General features: G+C 39.6%; 1 protein-coding gene across 2 annotated transcripts in view; it reads left to right on the top strand.

Moving 5' to 3' along the window:
* Positions 1-15,409, top strand: part of Dicer1 (dicer 1, ribonuclease III) — a 49,463-nt gene that overhangs the window by 12,511 nt on the left and 21,543 nt on the right. For both annotated transcript variants that reach the window (XM_004635171.3, XM_023719602.1), the window contains 5 exons: positions 7,458-7,590; positions 10,091-10,333; positions 11,418-11,572; positions 13,686-13,818; positions 14,653-14,728. In XM_004635171.3, coding sequence (XP_004635228.2) covers positions 7,458-7,590; positions 10,091-10,333; positions 11,418-11,572; positions 13,686-13,818; positions 14,653-14,728 — 740 coding nt within the window. The remainder of the gene's footprint in view (positions 1-7,457; positions 7,591-10,090; positions 10,334-11,417; positions 11,573-13,685; positions 13,819-14,652; positions 14,729-15,409) is intronic.

The raw sequence follows: 15,409 nt of genomic DNA, 5'->3' as shown, positions 1-15,409 counted from the left end.
ATAGAACAAAGGCAGCTTTTGTGCTGTGAAGGGATAAGAGTGTAATGGCGTGAACATGAGGGATCTGTCAGCGTCTTCTGCTCAGTCCCATCCATGGGTCCTGGGGAATGCTGTCTTCGGATTGGGTGTGGGTGTCCGTGTGTTGGGGTGTCTGTAAATTCAGTCGCATTCCTAAAGGCTGATTTAGGCAAGAGTAAGATTTTTGTCTCAAAAGAAGCTAATCTAGACTAAATAGAAGAAGAGAACAGGCATAAAAATTTACATTTGGAGCCGGGGAGATAGTTCAGCAGAATAAGTGCTTGCCTGGCAAGTGCAAGGGCCTGAGTTCATTCCCCAGTTCCACAAAAAAAAAAAAAAAAAAAAAAAGAAAAAAAATTTTACATTTGAATGATAAATTCCTTGTTATGTATTTAATTTTTATATGTAATTATCAGCCATGGTATTAAGCATGTCTCACCAAGCCTTCCTTTGCTGCTAATCATAGGATGAACATGTTAATTTTTTTCTTAGCCTATTGTGATGTTACGAAATACTCCTTTGGTCTCTTTCTTGTTTACTGACTTACAGTTTTTATAGTCTTTAGAGTCTTCACAGTGATTTGTGTACTACTTAGTTGTTTTATGGGTGCCTAATTCCAATCTTTTTTTTTTTTGCGGTACTGGGGATTGAAATCAGGACCTTGCACTTGCCAGGCAAGTGCTTATTCTGCTGAGCTATCTCCCCGGCCCAACGTGCCTAATTCCATTGCTTGGGGTTGGAGTTGGTCATAGGTTTCAAAAGTCTTCTTTGTTGATTGTTGTGGTCTGAGAGCTGAGAGAAGACTTTCCAGCATGTTTAAATAGAATAGATTCAAGTTTTCAGGGCTGTGGAGGAAAAGTTTAGAACAACTAATTTGCGTTTTTAGACTACATATTAAAGTTTTCTGAACTAAAAGAGCTTAAGAAAAAGTTCTGAGACTAGGAGTAAAGGTGACTGAATTTCCATGTTAGGTTATAGATTCCAGTCTCTTTCCCTTCTTTCCCTGATGAAAGACTCAGCCAAGGAGCTCTACTTTAAATTTGTGTCAAGTGGTCACTTAATGTATAGTCCTTATGGGTTGTGGACCTATTTCTGCCAAAATAAGGTCTTTATGTTGTGCTTAAGACAGTGTACTTTTCTAAGAGATCCATTAATTGACCAGACTTGATCACTGAGAATCTTTTTTTTGCAAGTAGTGATCTCTGAGGAAAAATTAAGCTTTGTTTCCTGAGGTAGTCCCCTCCCCACCCTTAAATGTTTCTAAATGTTCAAGGGTTTTAAAATTTTTTGAGTAATGAAAAATTGGACTCAAGGGTAGTCATCTGGCAGTTTTTAGTCTGGTAATTTTCCTAGTCATTGAGCCTGAGCCTTCTGATGAATATAAAGTACAATAACTTTAGGTGCTGAATTACACTTAAATCAGAAGTTTAAGGTTGGAAAGGGACCACATTGACTGTCTAATCCAACCCACTCACTTTTATAAAAAAGAAAAAATGTCTCAGGAGGAAAAGTGATTTGCTGTATGTTAAATTGCTAGTCAGTGGCAAAGACAGTTCTAGAATCCTAATATCCTAACTCCTAGTTTCCATTTGTTTCTGCCATCAGAATGCCCCTGGGTGTCACAGAACACTGGAAACTGGTGCTTTATAGTGGGAAGACAGCCAGGAAACCGGCCAGGGACTACTTGACTGACAAGGGGTTGTTCTTAAAATGGGGGGAGGCATTTTGGGGGTCAAAAAAATTAACACTGGCTCAGTTCTGAGTCTAGTTTTGAATGTTCTTCTTGCCCTACATAGAATAATACTAGGATTAAAGACATTTTCTGGGGCTTAGAATGGGAGTGTATTACCCCCCCCCCCATTTGGTATACTGCTGGGAATTGATCTGCATGTGTTTGTATGTAGAAATGTGTGTTTTCATGGCAGGAATATTAGCTTGAAAGTTTATCCAGAATCAATCAGTTACTTCCTATTGACTGTAAGGATCAGATTAATTGTGATCTACTTTCATGAAATGTGGCTGGAATTTAGTGTTACAGGGCGAATTAAGAGCAGTCTCAGGGTTGACTTTATGAGCAGCTAATTAAGTGTACAATAGAAGTCTTGTTCCAGTAAGCTTTTTAATAAGCTTAGAAAAACTTCCTGAAATCCAGATTCTTTCCTTCCATCAGTTTAATGGGAGGAAAAACCCTCCTTCGGTGAACAGTTTCATGGGAATAGACGCTCTGGCATCACGCATATAGTTTTCTACTCTCCTGATTAAAAAATCAATCACAGCTACTTCTGTGTGGAGTATAGGTACGTGCACAGTCTCATGTTTACAGCTGTGCTTTTAACTTGTATGAGATATGAATGGGATAGGAATTCTTTTACAAATACTCGAGAAATTTTCGCAGCACTGCATGGTGGCGGAAAGCAGATGTTCTTACCGTCTATGGATGAAGAAACTGATTCTGTGTGTGACCCTGCCAGACTTACAGATGTCAAGTGGCAGAAAACGGCTGTCAATCCTTGCACCATGTGATTTCTCATCACACTATGTGTGGTGTGATATTGGTGATGGACAAACCTGAGTTCACATCCTGACTATCCTTTACCTTTTTTCTCCCAGTCTTTTCATTTTGGGGTGCTTTTATATTTATGGAAAAGTTACAAGTACAGAGAGGTACCACATCTGCTCCTGTTTTCGCTGCATTGTTAATATTGCACATCACCTTTATCATTCTCTTCAATTTCATATATATCATATTATTGTCTTATTTTCTAAGTCTCTTGGTGTCTTAGCAGTTTCTCCTTCTGTGATTTGATGATTACATAGTCAAGCATTTTAGGGAATGTTTCTCTTTTTGGGTTGTGTAATGTCTTTGTCAGGATTAGCCTGATGTTACAGGATATAGAAGAGTACTATGGAGGTGACATGCGCCTGGTCACAGGATAATGGGGGATCTTGACATAAAAATCAAGTGTTATTCATGATGTTAAACTGATTGTTTGGGGCTCTGTGCCCGGCCGCGTCATGGAGCTGGCAGGCTGGGTGATTGGCGGTGAGTTTGAGGACTCGGTGTTCGAAGAGGGGCCTGAACGGTGGCCTGGGTCCCCCCTACCCAAAGGTGAGAGGGCGGCGACCCCACCCCCGGGCCTCCTCGACAGACCTTGGGGCCACGGTCCCGGCCCGCATGCCCCCGGAGCTCCTGCCGGGACGCACCGGCTCACTCGCAAAGGGCCGCTCCCTGCTCTTCGCCTACGCTGCCTTCTCCGAAAGTCGCTTCCAGTTCTCCAGGGAAACACTGGTGTCTGGGCCTTCTGCCCCCCCACCCCGTCTGTCAGCTTCTGTGCGTTGCGCTGTTTGCATGAAGTCCTTCCAACGCGGGGCACGTCCTACATTGTGCAGCCACGGGGCCTGGCGGTGTGAGCGAAGAGAGGAGGGAGCTCTGTGCGTGCTGCGCAATCAGTAGGATATTCAGGGGGCACAGGCGCTGTGCCGGGGTCCTTCACATGGACCATCCTTTCTTGGCCCGCAGCAGTTGGCTTAACAGATGCCAGGCGCTCCGCAGTTGTGTTTGTTTCAGGTCCATTTCTCCTTACCATATGCAATCGTTCAGTGTTACCATCAGTACCTGCTTGTGTAAACTATGGAGGTTGGGGAAGGGGCTGAAGCCGCATGTGGTGAAGCACAGAAAAGCCCGGCTAGGGGTGGTTACCATTTGCCCTTCAGGGTGTCGTTTCCTTACTTGGCGTGGTGGCACATGCCTGAAATCTCAGCAGTCAGAAGGTTGAGACGGAAGAATCTTGACTTCAAGGTCAGCCTGGGCTGAACAGTGACACTGCCTCCAAACAAACAAAATGATGATGATTTATCGTGGGAGTGAAATGATGCATATGAAAATGCTTACTTGTGATGTGCTGTATCCGGTACTTGGGAAGTAAAACTCAAGAGTCTGTTCGCCTTCCCTTGCGTTTGCTACATGCTTCTGAAAATATACTGCCGACAAGTGCAGTCAGCTGTTATTCGAGTTCTGGTTTCCTCGGAGTTTGGGCTAGAAGATTCCTGTTTGTAGTCTGCTCAGATGCTGCAGGAACCAGAGCTTTGCAGAACGCCTGAGCTCCTACCCTTGCCCACAAGGCTCTGCCCCTTTCCTCTTATCTGGGGGTGGTATCTGAAGACCTGGTCTGTCTGTATTTCAGGCCTGTGAGAGAATAAAAATAGTCATTTAGAAAAAAATTTTTTAAAAAAACTGATTGTTTGGCTCTGATAGGCTTTGCCCATCTTCTGCACTGTATTTTTTTCTTTTCTTAACCCTGTGCTTTGGAAGTTTCCACGTCTAGCCCATCCTAACAGGGAGAGACTGATCTCTGCTTCCTGGAAAAGAGTGTTGGGAACGCTCAGATAAGAGGAATTTGTCTCTTTTTATTTTATTTATTTACCTTTCTGTTTAGTTATTCAAACATGTATTTATCAGTATGGATCCATGTATATTTTAAACTTTAGATTATAGCTCAGTACTATGTTAATTTATTTTGTGCCCAAATTGTTTAATTGTTGGCCATTGAGAACTATTTGAAGGATACAGTTCCTGTATCCCTTTGACATGTCCTCATTCTTTCTGAGTGCTTTATTATTTGGTAACAAAATGCTTTATTACCCCCTCTACCTTAATAGGGATTTATGGATTACTTTTTATAACTTTAACTATTTAAAGCCTCAGCATACATAGAATAGTAATAGTGTCTTCCTCTCTTACTGGTTTGTTACTGAAAGACAACATATACAAAAAAAAAAAAAAATGAGTATTTAATTATTTGACACACAGTAGGTGGTAGTTCTTAATTTATTTGTGGACATATTTGGGGGATGCAGTATCAACTGTCAAGTATAGTTTTTTTTGTAGGATTATGGAGGAATTATATGTGGCCTTATATTAATAATGAAATGTAAGAGGGCTACTTTAGAGGTACTATTAATAATATGTGCAGTACAAGGTAAAATGTTACAGTATGTCATTGGGGTTTTTATTTAATAGTTGTCTGGATTGATTACCATGTAGTGTATTACTTTTCTGGCACCCAGAATTAAAGAATAGTTTATTGAGCTTACAGTTTGTGGAGGTGTCAGTCCATAATCAGCTGGCTCTGAGGCAGGGTGGCATGGCATGGGGCAAATGTTCAAGGAGGCAGAAGACAGCAAAAGCAATGAGCAAAAAAGTGGGCAAAGCAAGCCTCTTTTCTTCCCTTATGTGGTATGTTAACTATCCACCAGGGCTGTCTCCCTGCCACCTCTTTCACAAGCTCAGGATGACCCTTGATCCTGCTGAGTTTATCTTCTGTACTTCTCAAATTGACAGTTTGCCAGCCATGACACATGTTTAGTCAAATCAGGTTTCAGTAATGTGTTAGTTTTCATTTAGGTATCTCCTGTTTGGAGGGAAGCATTTGCATACATGTACACACATACATGATATGCTCTGCTGGAAGTTGCATACATAGGATAAAAGTAAGTGTGGACACTCTCATAAACAGTTTGACAGTAATTGTATGTGTACTAAATAAAGTTGGCACTTTAATTTTTAAAGCTTAGTCTCTTGAAAATTTTACAAAACCTCTTCCTTACTACTAGTAGTGTAAGAAGGAAGCCCTGTGTGCACTGTTGAACAGCATGGTTTACCAAATAGCCTGCTGTGGAATAGTTCTTATAAACTCAGTTTAAAAATCAAAGGAATATGATTTCTTCTGACCCATTTCACAATCCCAGGAAATCTTTAAGCAGTTTGTGTGGGTCACTTGTGAACTTCTTGAGAACAACCGACACTTGTTTCGCTTGAAGCTGTGGCTTTGGGGACAGAATTTAGCATCTCTTAAATTCATCCAGGACAGAACTCATTTCCTAGGTAATATATTATCAGCATAGGTGTATAACATTGAATTATTGTTTGCAAGGTTAAAATATGTATGTATCATGTCTCTTGTGTTTGTGGTTTTCACATAGCTGTCATTCAGGAAAAATGTAGTACTGTTAGTGCTCCTGTTACCTAATTGAAACTTGCCATATCGATAATTTTGGCAGCATGTATTCTTTGCTTAATTAAAAATAGCTAAAGTGGTTTTTAAGAACTTTCACATTCAAAGTGATATTTTTATAAACTAAAATTTGGAAATACATATTATTTCTAAGGTAATTATACCAGATTTTAGGATTTTGGGCATACTGTTTGTTTGCTTTTAATGCTGTTCTCTGTTACTGACATCATACATTGTTATACCTAAACCGTGAAACATAAGGCAGTTTCTGATTCTGGACTTTTTAAGTACTTGAACTGTAGAACAAACTTTCTAGCGAGCCTGGACATCAAGTCTTCTGCTGATTGGAGGCAGGAGATACGTTAGTCGGCCACTCATTTTCTTCTAGCTCTTTGATATTAGCCTGTTCTATGTATTTAAAAGAAGGAATGGTTTGACTTTAAAATGTAATTTTCTATTAGGAATTTATTCTATGTAGTATGACTTCAGAGGAGCCATATGGAGTCACTTAGGTCAGGTGTGGAACCATTTATCCTGTGTGCTGAGTTTTTGAATGTACGCATTTCCAAAATAGCTGTAATGGCAGCACTAACTGTTAACCTTCAGTGCCCATGTAATCTGATCCTGTCCTGTCTTGTAGCTCTTTTCTGTGTCTTAGCTGGGAGGCCAGCTGTATGTTACTGGCATTCTGTGTTACTACAAGGAGCAAGCAGGAAGGGGGCCACAGCTCAGGGGCCTCTTTTCTTTCATGCCTTTGTGTGGAAGGACTGCTTTGCTTTGTGCTGAAGTCCAGCATTTTGCTGTGCTGAATCCTGTTTAGCTGCTTGGGGACCAGAAAGTATTGGCACTGAGATGACAAGGCATTTCTTTCCCAAGAGCACTGTTCCTAGAGATAAAGGCAGCTGGATAAGATGAGAAGAAACAGCCATTCTCCTGTCTCTCGTGCAGCTGGAAGTCTTTCTACATCTGGTGGGGAATGTGACAGTCCCCTTGGTGTCAGGCTTGTTCCATGTGAACACAGCCACAGAGGAAAGAGCACAGAGGCTGCTGAGGCCAAGCATGTGGGAAGTATGTTGAGCCAAGGTCTGTGTTTCTCCCTAAGTACCTCATCCTACCTTGGTCCATGTTTCTATTAACATCATCACCAAAGCAAATATTGGAGGAGCTGAGGCCATTTCATGTGGCGTTGTAAGTCAGCCTTGTATTCTGAGAGGTAAGTACTTGGGCCACAGATCTGTGAAGTGAAGCATGGCAGTGAGTTTTGCTGAATCCAGTTGAAAAGAAAAGCACCAAGATTATTTTGTTAGCTATGTTGGCAAAAAATAGTGTGCATATATTTCTATTTTAAAGCAGACCTTATAAACAAAAGCTTAAATGTTTTCCCTCAGCACTGTTTAACTTCAAATATATATATAATTTTCTTAGATTAATAAAGGAAGCTGGCAAACAAGATCCAGAGCTGGCTTACATCAGCAGCAATTTTATAACTGGACACGGCATTGGGAAGAATCAGCCTCGGAACAAACAGATGGAAGCAGAGTTCAGAAAACAAGAAGAGGTACCGCAACGAACTATGCAGTGGCACTTGTCAGCACATACACAGCCAGTCTGCCTGCAGGGATTCCCCATTGCGTAGCTCCCTGGCAATTTCTTTTCTTTTTGTAATATAGAATACGTGTATAGACTGCTATCTCCTGTGAGTGACTCTGGTGATTTACATAAACTAGAGAAACTCTCTGTTAAATCAGGTTTTTGTTTTTGATTTTGTTTTTGAGACAGGGTCTCGCTGTGTAGTTTAGGTCAGCTTTGAACTCACTATGTACCCCAGGGTAACCTTGAACTTGTGATCTTCCTGCCTGAGCCTCGTGAGTGCTGGGATTACAGGCATGTGCCATTATGTCCTAGTAAATTAATTTTGTGTCTTAATTGTCATCAGCTAGTTCATTCCCCTTTATTGGATTGGCATCACATAGTTACTGTACATCTCATAGAAACGTGAAACATGGGTAGTGCTAACTCCTGTAGACGCCATGTGGCTATGAGAAAACAAGCGACATCTTTTTCCCACATGTATTTTCCTTCTTTTTTATTTAAAGTCTTCCCTTGGTTGAATTATTTTTTTTTGAGCTATATCTTATAGATTTTAACTTAAATGTTCTCATGCTTTTTAATGTCTTATGTAGGAAACATTATAAAAATGCTCAAAGCTAATTTAGTGTTCAGGCTTGCAAATAAAACTTTCAATTAAAATTTGTTCTCTAACTTAAATTTAGCCAAATAGTTTCTGCTAAAGGCACTTTTGTTACAACTTTTTGAGAGTAGTCCAGGTTTATGGATTGCAGGAGCCTTTCTGATCGATCCGTCTGAAAACCAGGTGTGATTAAAATATATGGTGAATGCTTAAACTTTAAATAATTTATTATAGTAAAAGGCATACTATCATTAACTCTTTAAAGTGTTTCTTTTACTTTAAACACTCTTATTATCCCACTGTTTTTGCCACTTTTTTTTTTGTACTTTAGGGAAGGGTCTACAGGGTGTTCAGGGTCTCACTGCTAGATCAGACTCGTATTGATCCACCTGTTTACAGCCTCCCAAGTGCTGGGATTACAGGCGCACTCCACCATGCCCAGTTTCAGTTGCCTTCTCAGTGTGCCTGTGGGGGTGGGGCCAGCATGACAGGCCTGGGGATCTAACCCCTGGCCCCTGTGCCTGGGTGCTTTAATCCGCTGAACTATTTGGCCAGTCCTTGCCACTTTCTTAAGCTGTTCTGGAAGTCGTTTTTTATGTCTTTAGTTGTATACTTGAGGCTGCCTCATATGTCCTGAACAGATCCAAAGCATTTACTCTTCATGGTCATTTTGACTTTGCAGAAAGAGTTGGAGGTCTCATGGTGCCAGATTTGTAAATAAGGTAGATGAGGACATTATAATGTTTTTCGGAGTCTACCTTTTCATTAAATGGCACTTGGCAGCAACATTTACTGTATTTTTTTAAAATCAGACCTCATGTAGATAAACACAAAAGAGAACTTCCGGAAGTGCTTCAGAAAATGGCAAGAATGATGGGATGAGTGTGTTCAAACAGAGGGGCAGGAAAGTATTGTAAGGCAGATTTATAGCAATGTCTTTTACTATAATAATTTTTTCAAAATTCTAACATTCACTACATATTTTAATCACCTTATATCTTGGATCCGGAAGTGATCTAATTTTCAGTCTTAAGTGAAAAAGCTTTCACTTACTTTAATCAATTCTGACTCCTTAAATTGAAAATTTTTCAATGTGATTAGACAATAAGCAATGCTCTGTTTCATTTTTAATTCCAAACAAATTAGGAATTTTAATAAGAAGTATGAAATCTTTGGAGTGCTGTTAGTTTCAGAGGCATCAGGGATCATTCTGGAGGATCAGAGTGTCAGTGGAACTTCAGAAGTGAGTTGGGCTGGAGGAGATATAGCTGGGCAGCACAATTATCTGACCGGCAAGCATGGTGTCCAGAGTTTGATCCCCAGTACAAAAAAAAAAAAAAAAAAAAAAAAAAGTGGGTTCGTTTAGACATGTAGTTAGATCTATTTGTGGTTATTAAAGAAACCAGCCCCTTCAACCCGAATGTGTTCTGTGATTGGTTTTAGTAGTTCTGTGAAATAGCACTTTGATTTTGCATTCATATTCAAATGAAAATTCTTGTCATTAAATCAGTTTCTGGGCTGGGGAGATGGCTCAGTGGTCTAAAGCACCTACTTGGAACAAGCTTGGCAAAGCACAGGGACCGCGGTTCAATCCCCCAGCACCACATGCCAGCCAGCCCCGCCCCCTGGTGGGCTGAGCTGGCCACACACACACAATAAATAAATAAAATAAAATTAAAAAAAAAAAATCAGTGTGTTGTGTGGCTGCATCTGCGTTTCTGTGAGGTTGTTTGCCATCATCTTTAGATTGACCTTAGACATCTGGCTTGCCCAGGGTATGTGTCAGAAATAAAAGTTGTTAAGTATTTTTATACTCTTTTCTTCGGAGAATTTCTTAGAATTACTTTTCTTGGTGGATTTTTTTCAGGTACTTAGGAAATTTCGAGCACATGAGACCAACCTGCTCATTGCAACAAGTATTGTAGAAGAAGGTGTTGATATACCAAAGTGCAACTTGGTGGTTCGTTTTGATTTGCCCACAGAGTATCGGTCCTATGTTCAGTCTAAAGGAAGAGCAAGGGCACCAATCTCTAATTACATAATGTTAGCAGATACAGACAAAATAAAAAGTTTTGAAGAAGACCTTAAAACTTATAAAGCTATTGAAAAGGTAAGATCAAAAAGTTAACTTGGTAACTTTTTTAGTCTTTGTGTATATGAGATGCATTGAAAAATAGTGACTGTTTAACTTTTTTTTAACAAATCACAGTAAAAGACACATTATCATTAAACCCCTTCAAAATATTCCTCCTGGCTTTGAACACACTTATCCTGTCCTTGCTACTTCCTGCTGCAGTTCTTGAAATGCCGTGAGTATCCTTAGTTGCACTGTTGTGCCTGCCTCAGTGTTCTGAAGTGATTTAAAATTGTTGCCTTAGGTGACCATTTTGACTTTGGGGAAGAGCTACAAGTTGCATGGTGCCAGACCCAGTGAGCAAGGTGGCTGAGGACACTCTGTAACGTGCTTCAGAGCCTGTCTCTCCATTGGATGGCACTTTCCAGCAGGATTCACTATATTTTGGTTATACCTCCTAAAAGACACAAAAGAAGACTCCTAGAACTGCTTCACAAAGTGGGACAAATGATGGGATAAGTGTTTTCAAAGTAAGAGAGTGGGTATTTTGAGGAGAATTAATGACAGTGTCTCAGTGTAACACATTTTTAAAAATGTAAGCACTTACTATGTTGTTCCATCACCCTTTGTTGATAAAAACAGTTTTATATGTAGAGAAGTATCTCAATAGGGGTGTGAAGTGTGTATATTACAAGGACCTTGAGACTGATTACCAAGACCTGGCATCTTTTTACAAGTGTTTGAAAGTCCTAGTAAAAGATCTATGAACATGGTCACATGGCTTCCTGGGAAAGGATGTCTGAGTAAGGATTGTGATAAATAGTGACGCTGAGTTGTGGAGGAGCCACAGAGTGACTTAGTAGCTGCCCTCGTGAATGGCTGCCAGTCACATGCTGTATGTGTGGTGCAGCCTGGGCCTACACTGTGTGGTAAATATTTCCATGTGTGAGGGCTCAGAGTTATTCTGCAGGAGAAGGTTTTTGTAGACTTTGGAGTTTTGATAAACATTTCAAAAAAATGGATGTGTCATGGCCAAAGGGCTTTTCTGTAGATGCAAACAGCTAACATATGGCAAGGAAGATATTTGTTCTCATCCTCACCTCTGTTTTAAAATGTTCAGATCTTGAGAAACAAATGTTCCAAGTCAGCTGACACTGGCGAAGCTGATGTCGAGCCTGTTGTGGACGATGATGATGCTTTCCCGCCTTATGTGTTGCGGCCTGATGACGGGGGTCCCCGAGTCACCATCAACACGGCCATCGGGCACATCAACAGGTATGCGGGTGGGTTTTTTGGGTGCAAACCCGTAAACATGACAAGACGTCAGCGAAACAGCCCTGCAAGTCTTATGTTCTTTACAGTTTATAATCGGTGGCCTTTTTGGTTTATTATGGTTTGCAGTATTTTTATAAGAAAAAATTTTTTTTTCTCTTGCAAAAGCAAGATTGTGTAGCAGTAAATGCTTAGGACTCATCAACAAGGTTAACAGGAGGATGTGCTTCTTTTAATCCAACCTAATTTTGTAATACTTTTTTTTTTTTTTTTTAATTTGTTGTTTTGCACCATAAATGTTGGGTAATGCTTAATTCCCCATTAGCAGTGAAGTGAGATTATTATAAATTAATTTGTAGTTTTGAATAGGATTCTGTTTACTTTTTGTGACCTGGTGATATTTCTAAGAACTAAAGAAAAGCAGATACAGACCTAAGAAAAGCAGGTACATACCTGGATTATAAATCAAGATAAATTTCATTCAGAGTCAGAGTAAAGGAGTAAGTATGATTTTCTTCTGCCTTTATTTTAAAACAATTTCAGAGATGAAAATGTTGCCAGAGTACTGCAAAAAGCACTCAGATGCCACTCACCTGAGAGCCTCCTCGGGTTCACGAGAGCCCTCTCCAGCCAGGACATCCAGTCCTGGGTCACAGCCTGTACCTGTTGCCACATCTACCCAGTCTCCTGCAGTCTTGCTTGGACTTTAACAGCTTTGAAATTTAGGGAGATCATTTTGTAGTCTGTTTCTCACATTCTGTGTGTGATGTTTTCTCACTATTAGCCTCAGAATATATATTTTGGCCAGCGTGTCACGGAAGTGGGTTTATCTCAAGTTTTTCTCATCCTGGCTTACTGTGCTGTTTTGTGTCCTTACTGGTAGTAATAACATTATCATTTGGTAAGATCCACTAATTTTATACATTGTAAAGTTACCTTTTATTTGCCCTTTCATAATTCATAAATATTTTCTGGGAAGATACTTTGAAACTGCATAAAATTTACTCTTCTTCCCAGGTAGGTTCATTAGTATGATATCCATGGGTAGCTGTTGTCTGAATTAATGATTATAATGGGTACAAATGGTGATTTTTCTAATTCCGTTACTCTTTCTCTTGTAGTTGCCATTGTGCTGTTAAAAAAAAGCTTTTTTCTGTTTATTCTTAATGTGTTTTTTAATCTCTGCGAATTTAGATTTCTGTTCTATTTATTTGGTTATAATGTTGCTATCACTTATTGCTTATTTCATTGTTAAAATGTATCTGATTTGGCCAGTAGGCACCCATTCAAGCTGGCTTTTCTGGCTTTTTAGCATGGCACTTATTCTTGAACCCTTCATTATGTAGTGGCAGAAGACAGTATGGATTCAACTGGAATATGGTCCTCGCCTCAGCCTTGACATTGGCAGTTTTGCCAGGGGGTCCTGGTTGCCTTTAGTTGAAGAATAAATTATGTGTAGAAACCAAGATCTGGATACTATGGTACTCAATGACACTAGTACATGACCACAGCCAGGATTTTTAGTAGACAGAGCTAACAAGTTTCTTTGCTTGTGTTATACATCTGTACTTATTTATATTTGTGAACACATTTATGTCGTTGTATCTGATTACCTGTCTTTTGGCATGACCTTTTCAGTATGATATTAAAGGGTCCATTGTAGATTTCTTCTTGTATTTCTAGCTGTTCTTCTCCCATCACTCTTACTGTGTGTCAGCATGGGGTTGTCCTTCTGCCTTCTTTTGATGCTTTACACATGTCTTCATTTCTGTGACAAATGTGAAGTCATTAAGGAACAGACACTTGACAATTCAGTCTCTTGATAGGTTCAGAATGGTACTGTGTGCACTGGACAGTAGGGAGCACTGGACACAGCTCTTTCAATTCAACCATCAGTGGAAGTTAGTGAACGCTTATCTTGTTGGATATGTCAGCTTCAGTGTTGGATTCTATCTTACTCAAGGTGAAGCGATGAAGTACATACTCTGACAAATGTCAGTCCAGCGGAGGGCAAGAGGAGAATAAGAGACAAGCTTTAGGCTGTGAATATCAGTACAGACTTTTCCATCTTTCTGTCATATGTAAATTCAGTTTCATAATTTTTTTTTCTTTACAGATATTGTGCTAGATTACCAAGTGATCCGTTTACTCATCTAGCTCCCAAGTGTAGAACCCGAGAGTTGCCTGATGGTACATTTTATTCAACTCTTTATTTGCCGATTAATTCACCTCTTCGAGCCTCCATTGTTGTAAGTTTAGAAAAAAAAAAAAAAAAAAAGTGATTATATCTTTTAAAGTATGTCATTAGTGGATTTTTTTTCCCTAGTCTTTTTCACACATACAAATTACAAACTTGATTTTAAAATCTATTTTTAAAACCATTTTAAGTCTTTTGTCGTCAATGTGTTCAGATTTTTAATAGACTAATTTATCGATTCTTAGAATTGGACTAGTTGACTTCTGAGTTTTCCTTATTAATGTGAACTTTTTGGATAGAGTTACGCAGCTGTGATTTGTATGCTCGACAGTGACACAACATTGAATGTAGTTGGGCTACTCTAGTTACGTTGTCAACTACTCAGAAATCTGCCTTTTGGGATTAGGGTGTAATTAGGCACAGGTCTCGTCTAGCATGTGTGGAGCCGTTCGTCCAATTCCTAGTATTTCACAAAATTAAAAAAATAAATTACAAAGGATTTTCTTTTGTAAAATTTCAGTTCTTTGGTGTCAACGTTGACTTGCAAATATTCTCTAATTCTGTTGCACATGGACAGCAGCTTAGTACTGCTAATCTTTGTTATATAAGATGTCTTTTATGTCATATTTGTAGGTTAATCAAAATAGATGCTTTAAAATCTTACTGAAATTTAAGTTTATCAAAATTATAAAACCATTTACAAGGCAGTGTTTTTAAAGATATTTTGAATATGGAGGTCAAGAATATAACTTGCTGGCATTTTAAAAGATGAATAACTGGATAAAGTGAGCTTTAAAGGTACAATGACACAGGTTCTATAGAAGTTTCATGTGTTAGTGATAATACAGCAATGGATGTGTGATGGAAAATGTTTTGTTAATTTCAGGGCCCACCAATGAGCTGTGTACGATTGGCTGAAAGAGTCGTAGCTCTCATTTGCTGTGAAAAACTGCACAAAATTGGTAAGTATGCTTGAAAAGCATATGTAAAAAGTAAATTTACATAAATGTTTTTAAAAAATCATACCAAGGACTTTCCAGGTGTCTGAGGAGTTTGTAGAGCTGTGAACTTACGTTCTTTTTGTGCTTAGTTAACAGTAAATGTCAATATTATATAACTTAAAGACTACAGTGTTGTGGGACCCCTTTATTTTCCACAGCTAATTACAAACAGCTGCCGTTCATTTGCCTCATTTACTAACCCCTTTCAAATATTGCATATAGAGGTTTTAGGGCCAGGTGTGGTGGCACCCTCCTGCAATCCCAGCACTCAGGAGGCTGAGGTGGGAGGATCACTAAATTCCAGGAGAGCCTGGGCTACATAGTGAATTTAAGGCCAGCCTGTACATAGTATGACTCTCTCCCCCAAAAGAAAAAGGAAGGAAAAAATGATGTAAGAAAGGAATACAAGGGCTGGCCAAATAGCTCAGCGGATTAAAGTGTCTCCTTAGGCAGACACAGTGGCCAGGGTTTGATCCCGGGGCCTGCCTTGCCAGCTCCATCCCCAGGGAGTGTTGAAACTGTGCTTGAGACTGTGTGTGGTAGCACAGGCCTACAATCCCAGCTTTTGGGAGGCTGAACACAGGTAGATCACTACGAGTCCAATCTATGTAGTGAGACCCTGTAGACCCTGTCCTAAAATAC

This window comes from Octodon degus, unplaced genomic scaffold (genome assembly GCF_000260255.1).
Source record: "Octodon degus isolate 3935 unplaced genomic scaffold, OctDeg1.0 scaffold00070, whole genome shotgun sequence".
Classification (NCBI taxonomy): domain Eukaryota; kingdom Metazoa; phylum Chordata; class Mammalia; order Rodentia; family Octodontidae; genus Octodon; species Octodon degus.
Note: the sequence above shows the minus strand (reverse complement) of the source record. Positions and strands in the feature narration are given on the sequence as shown.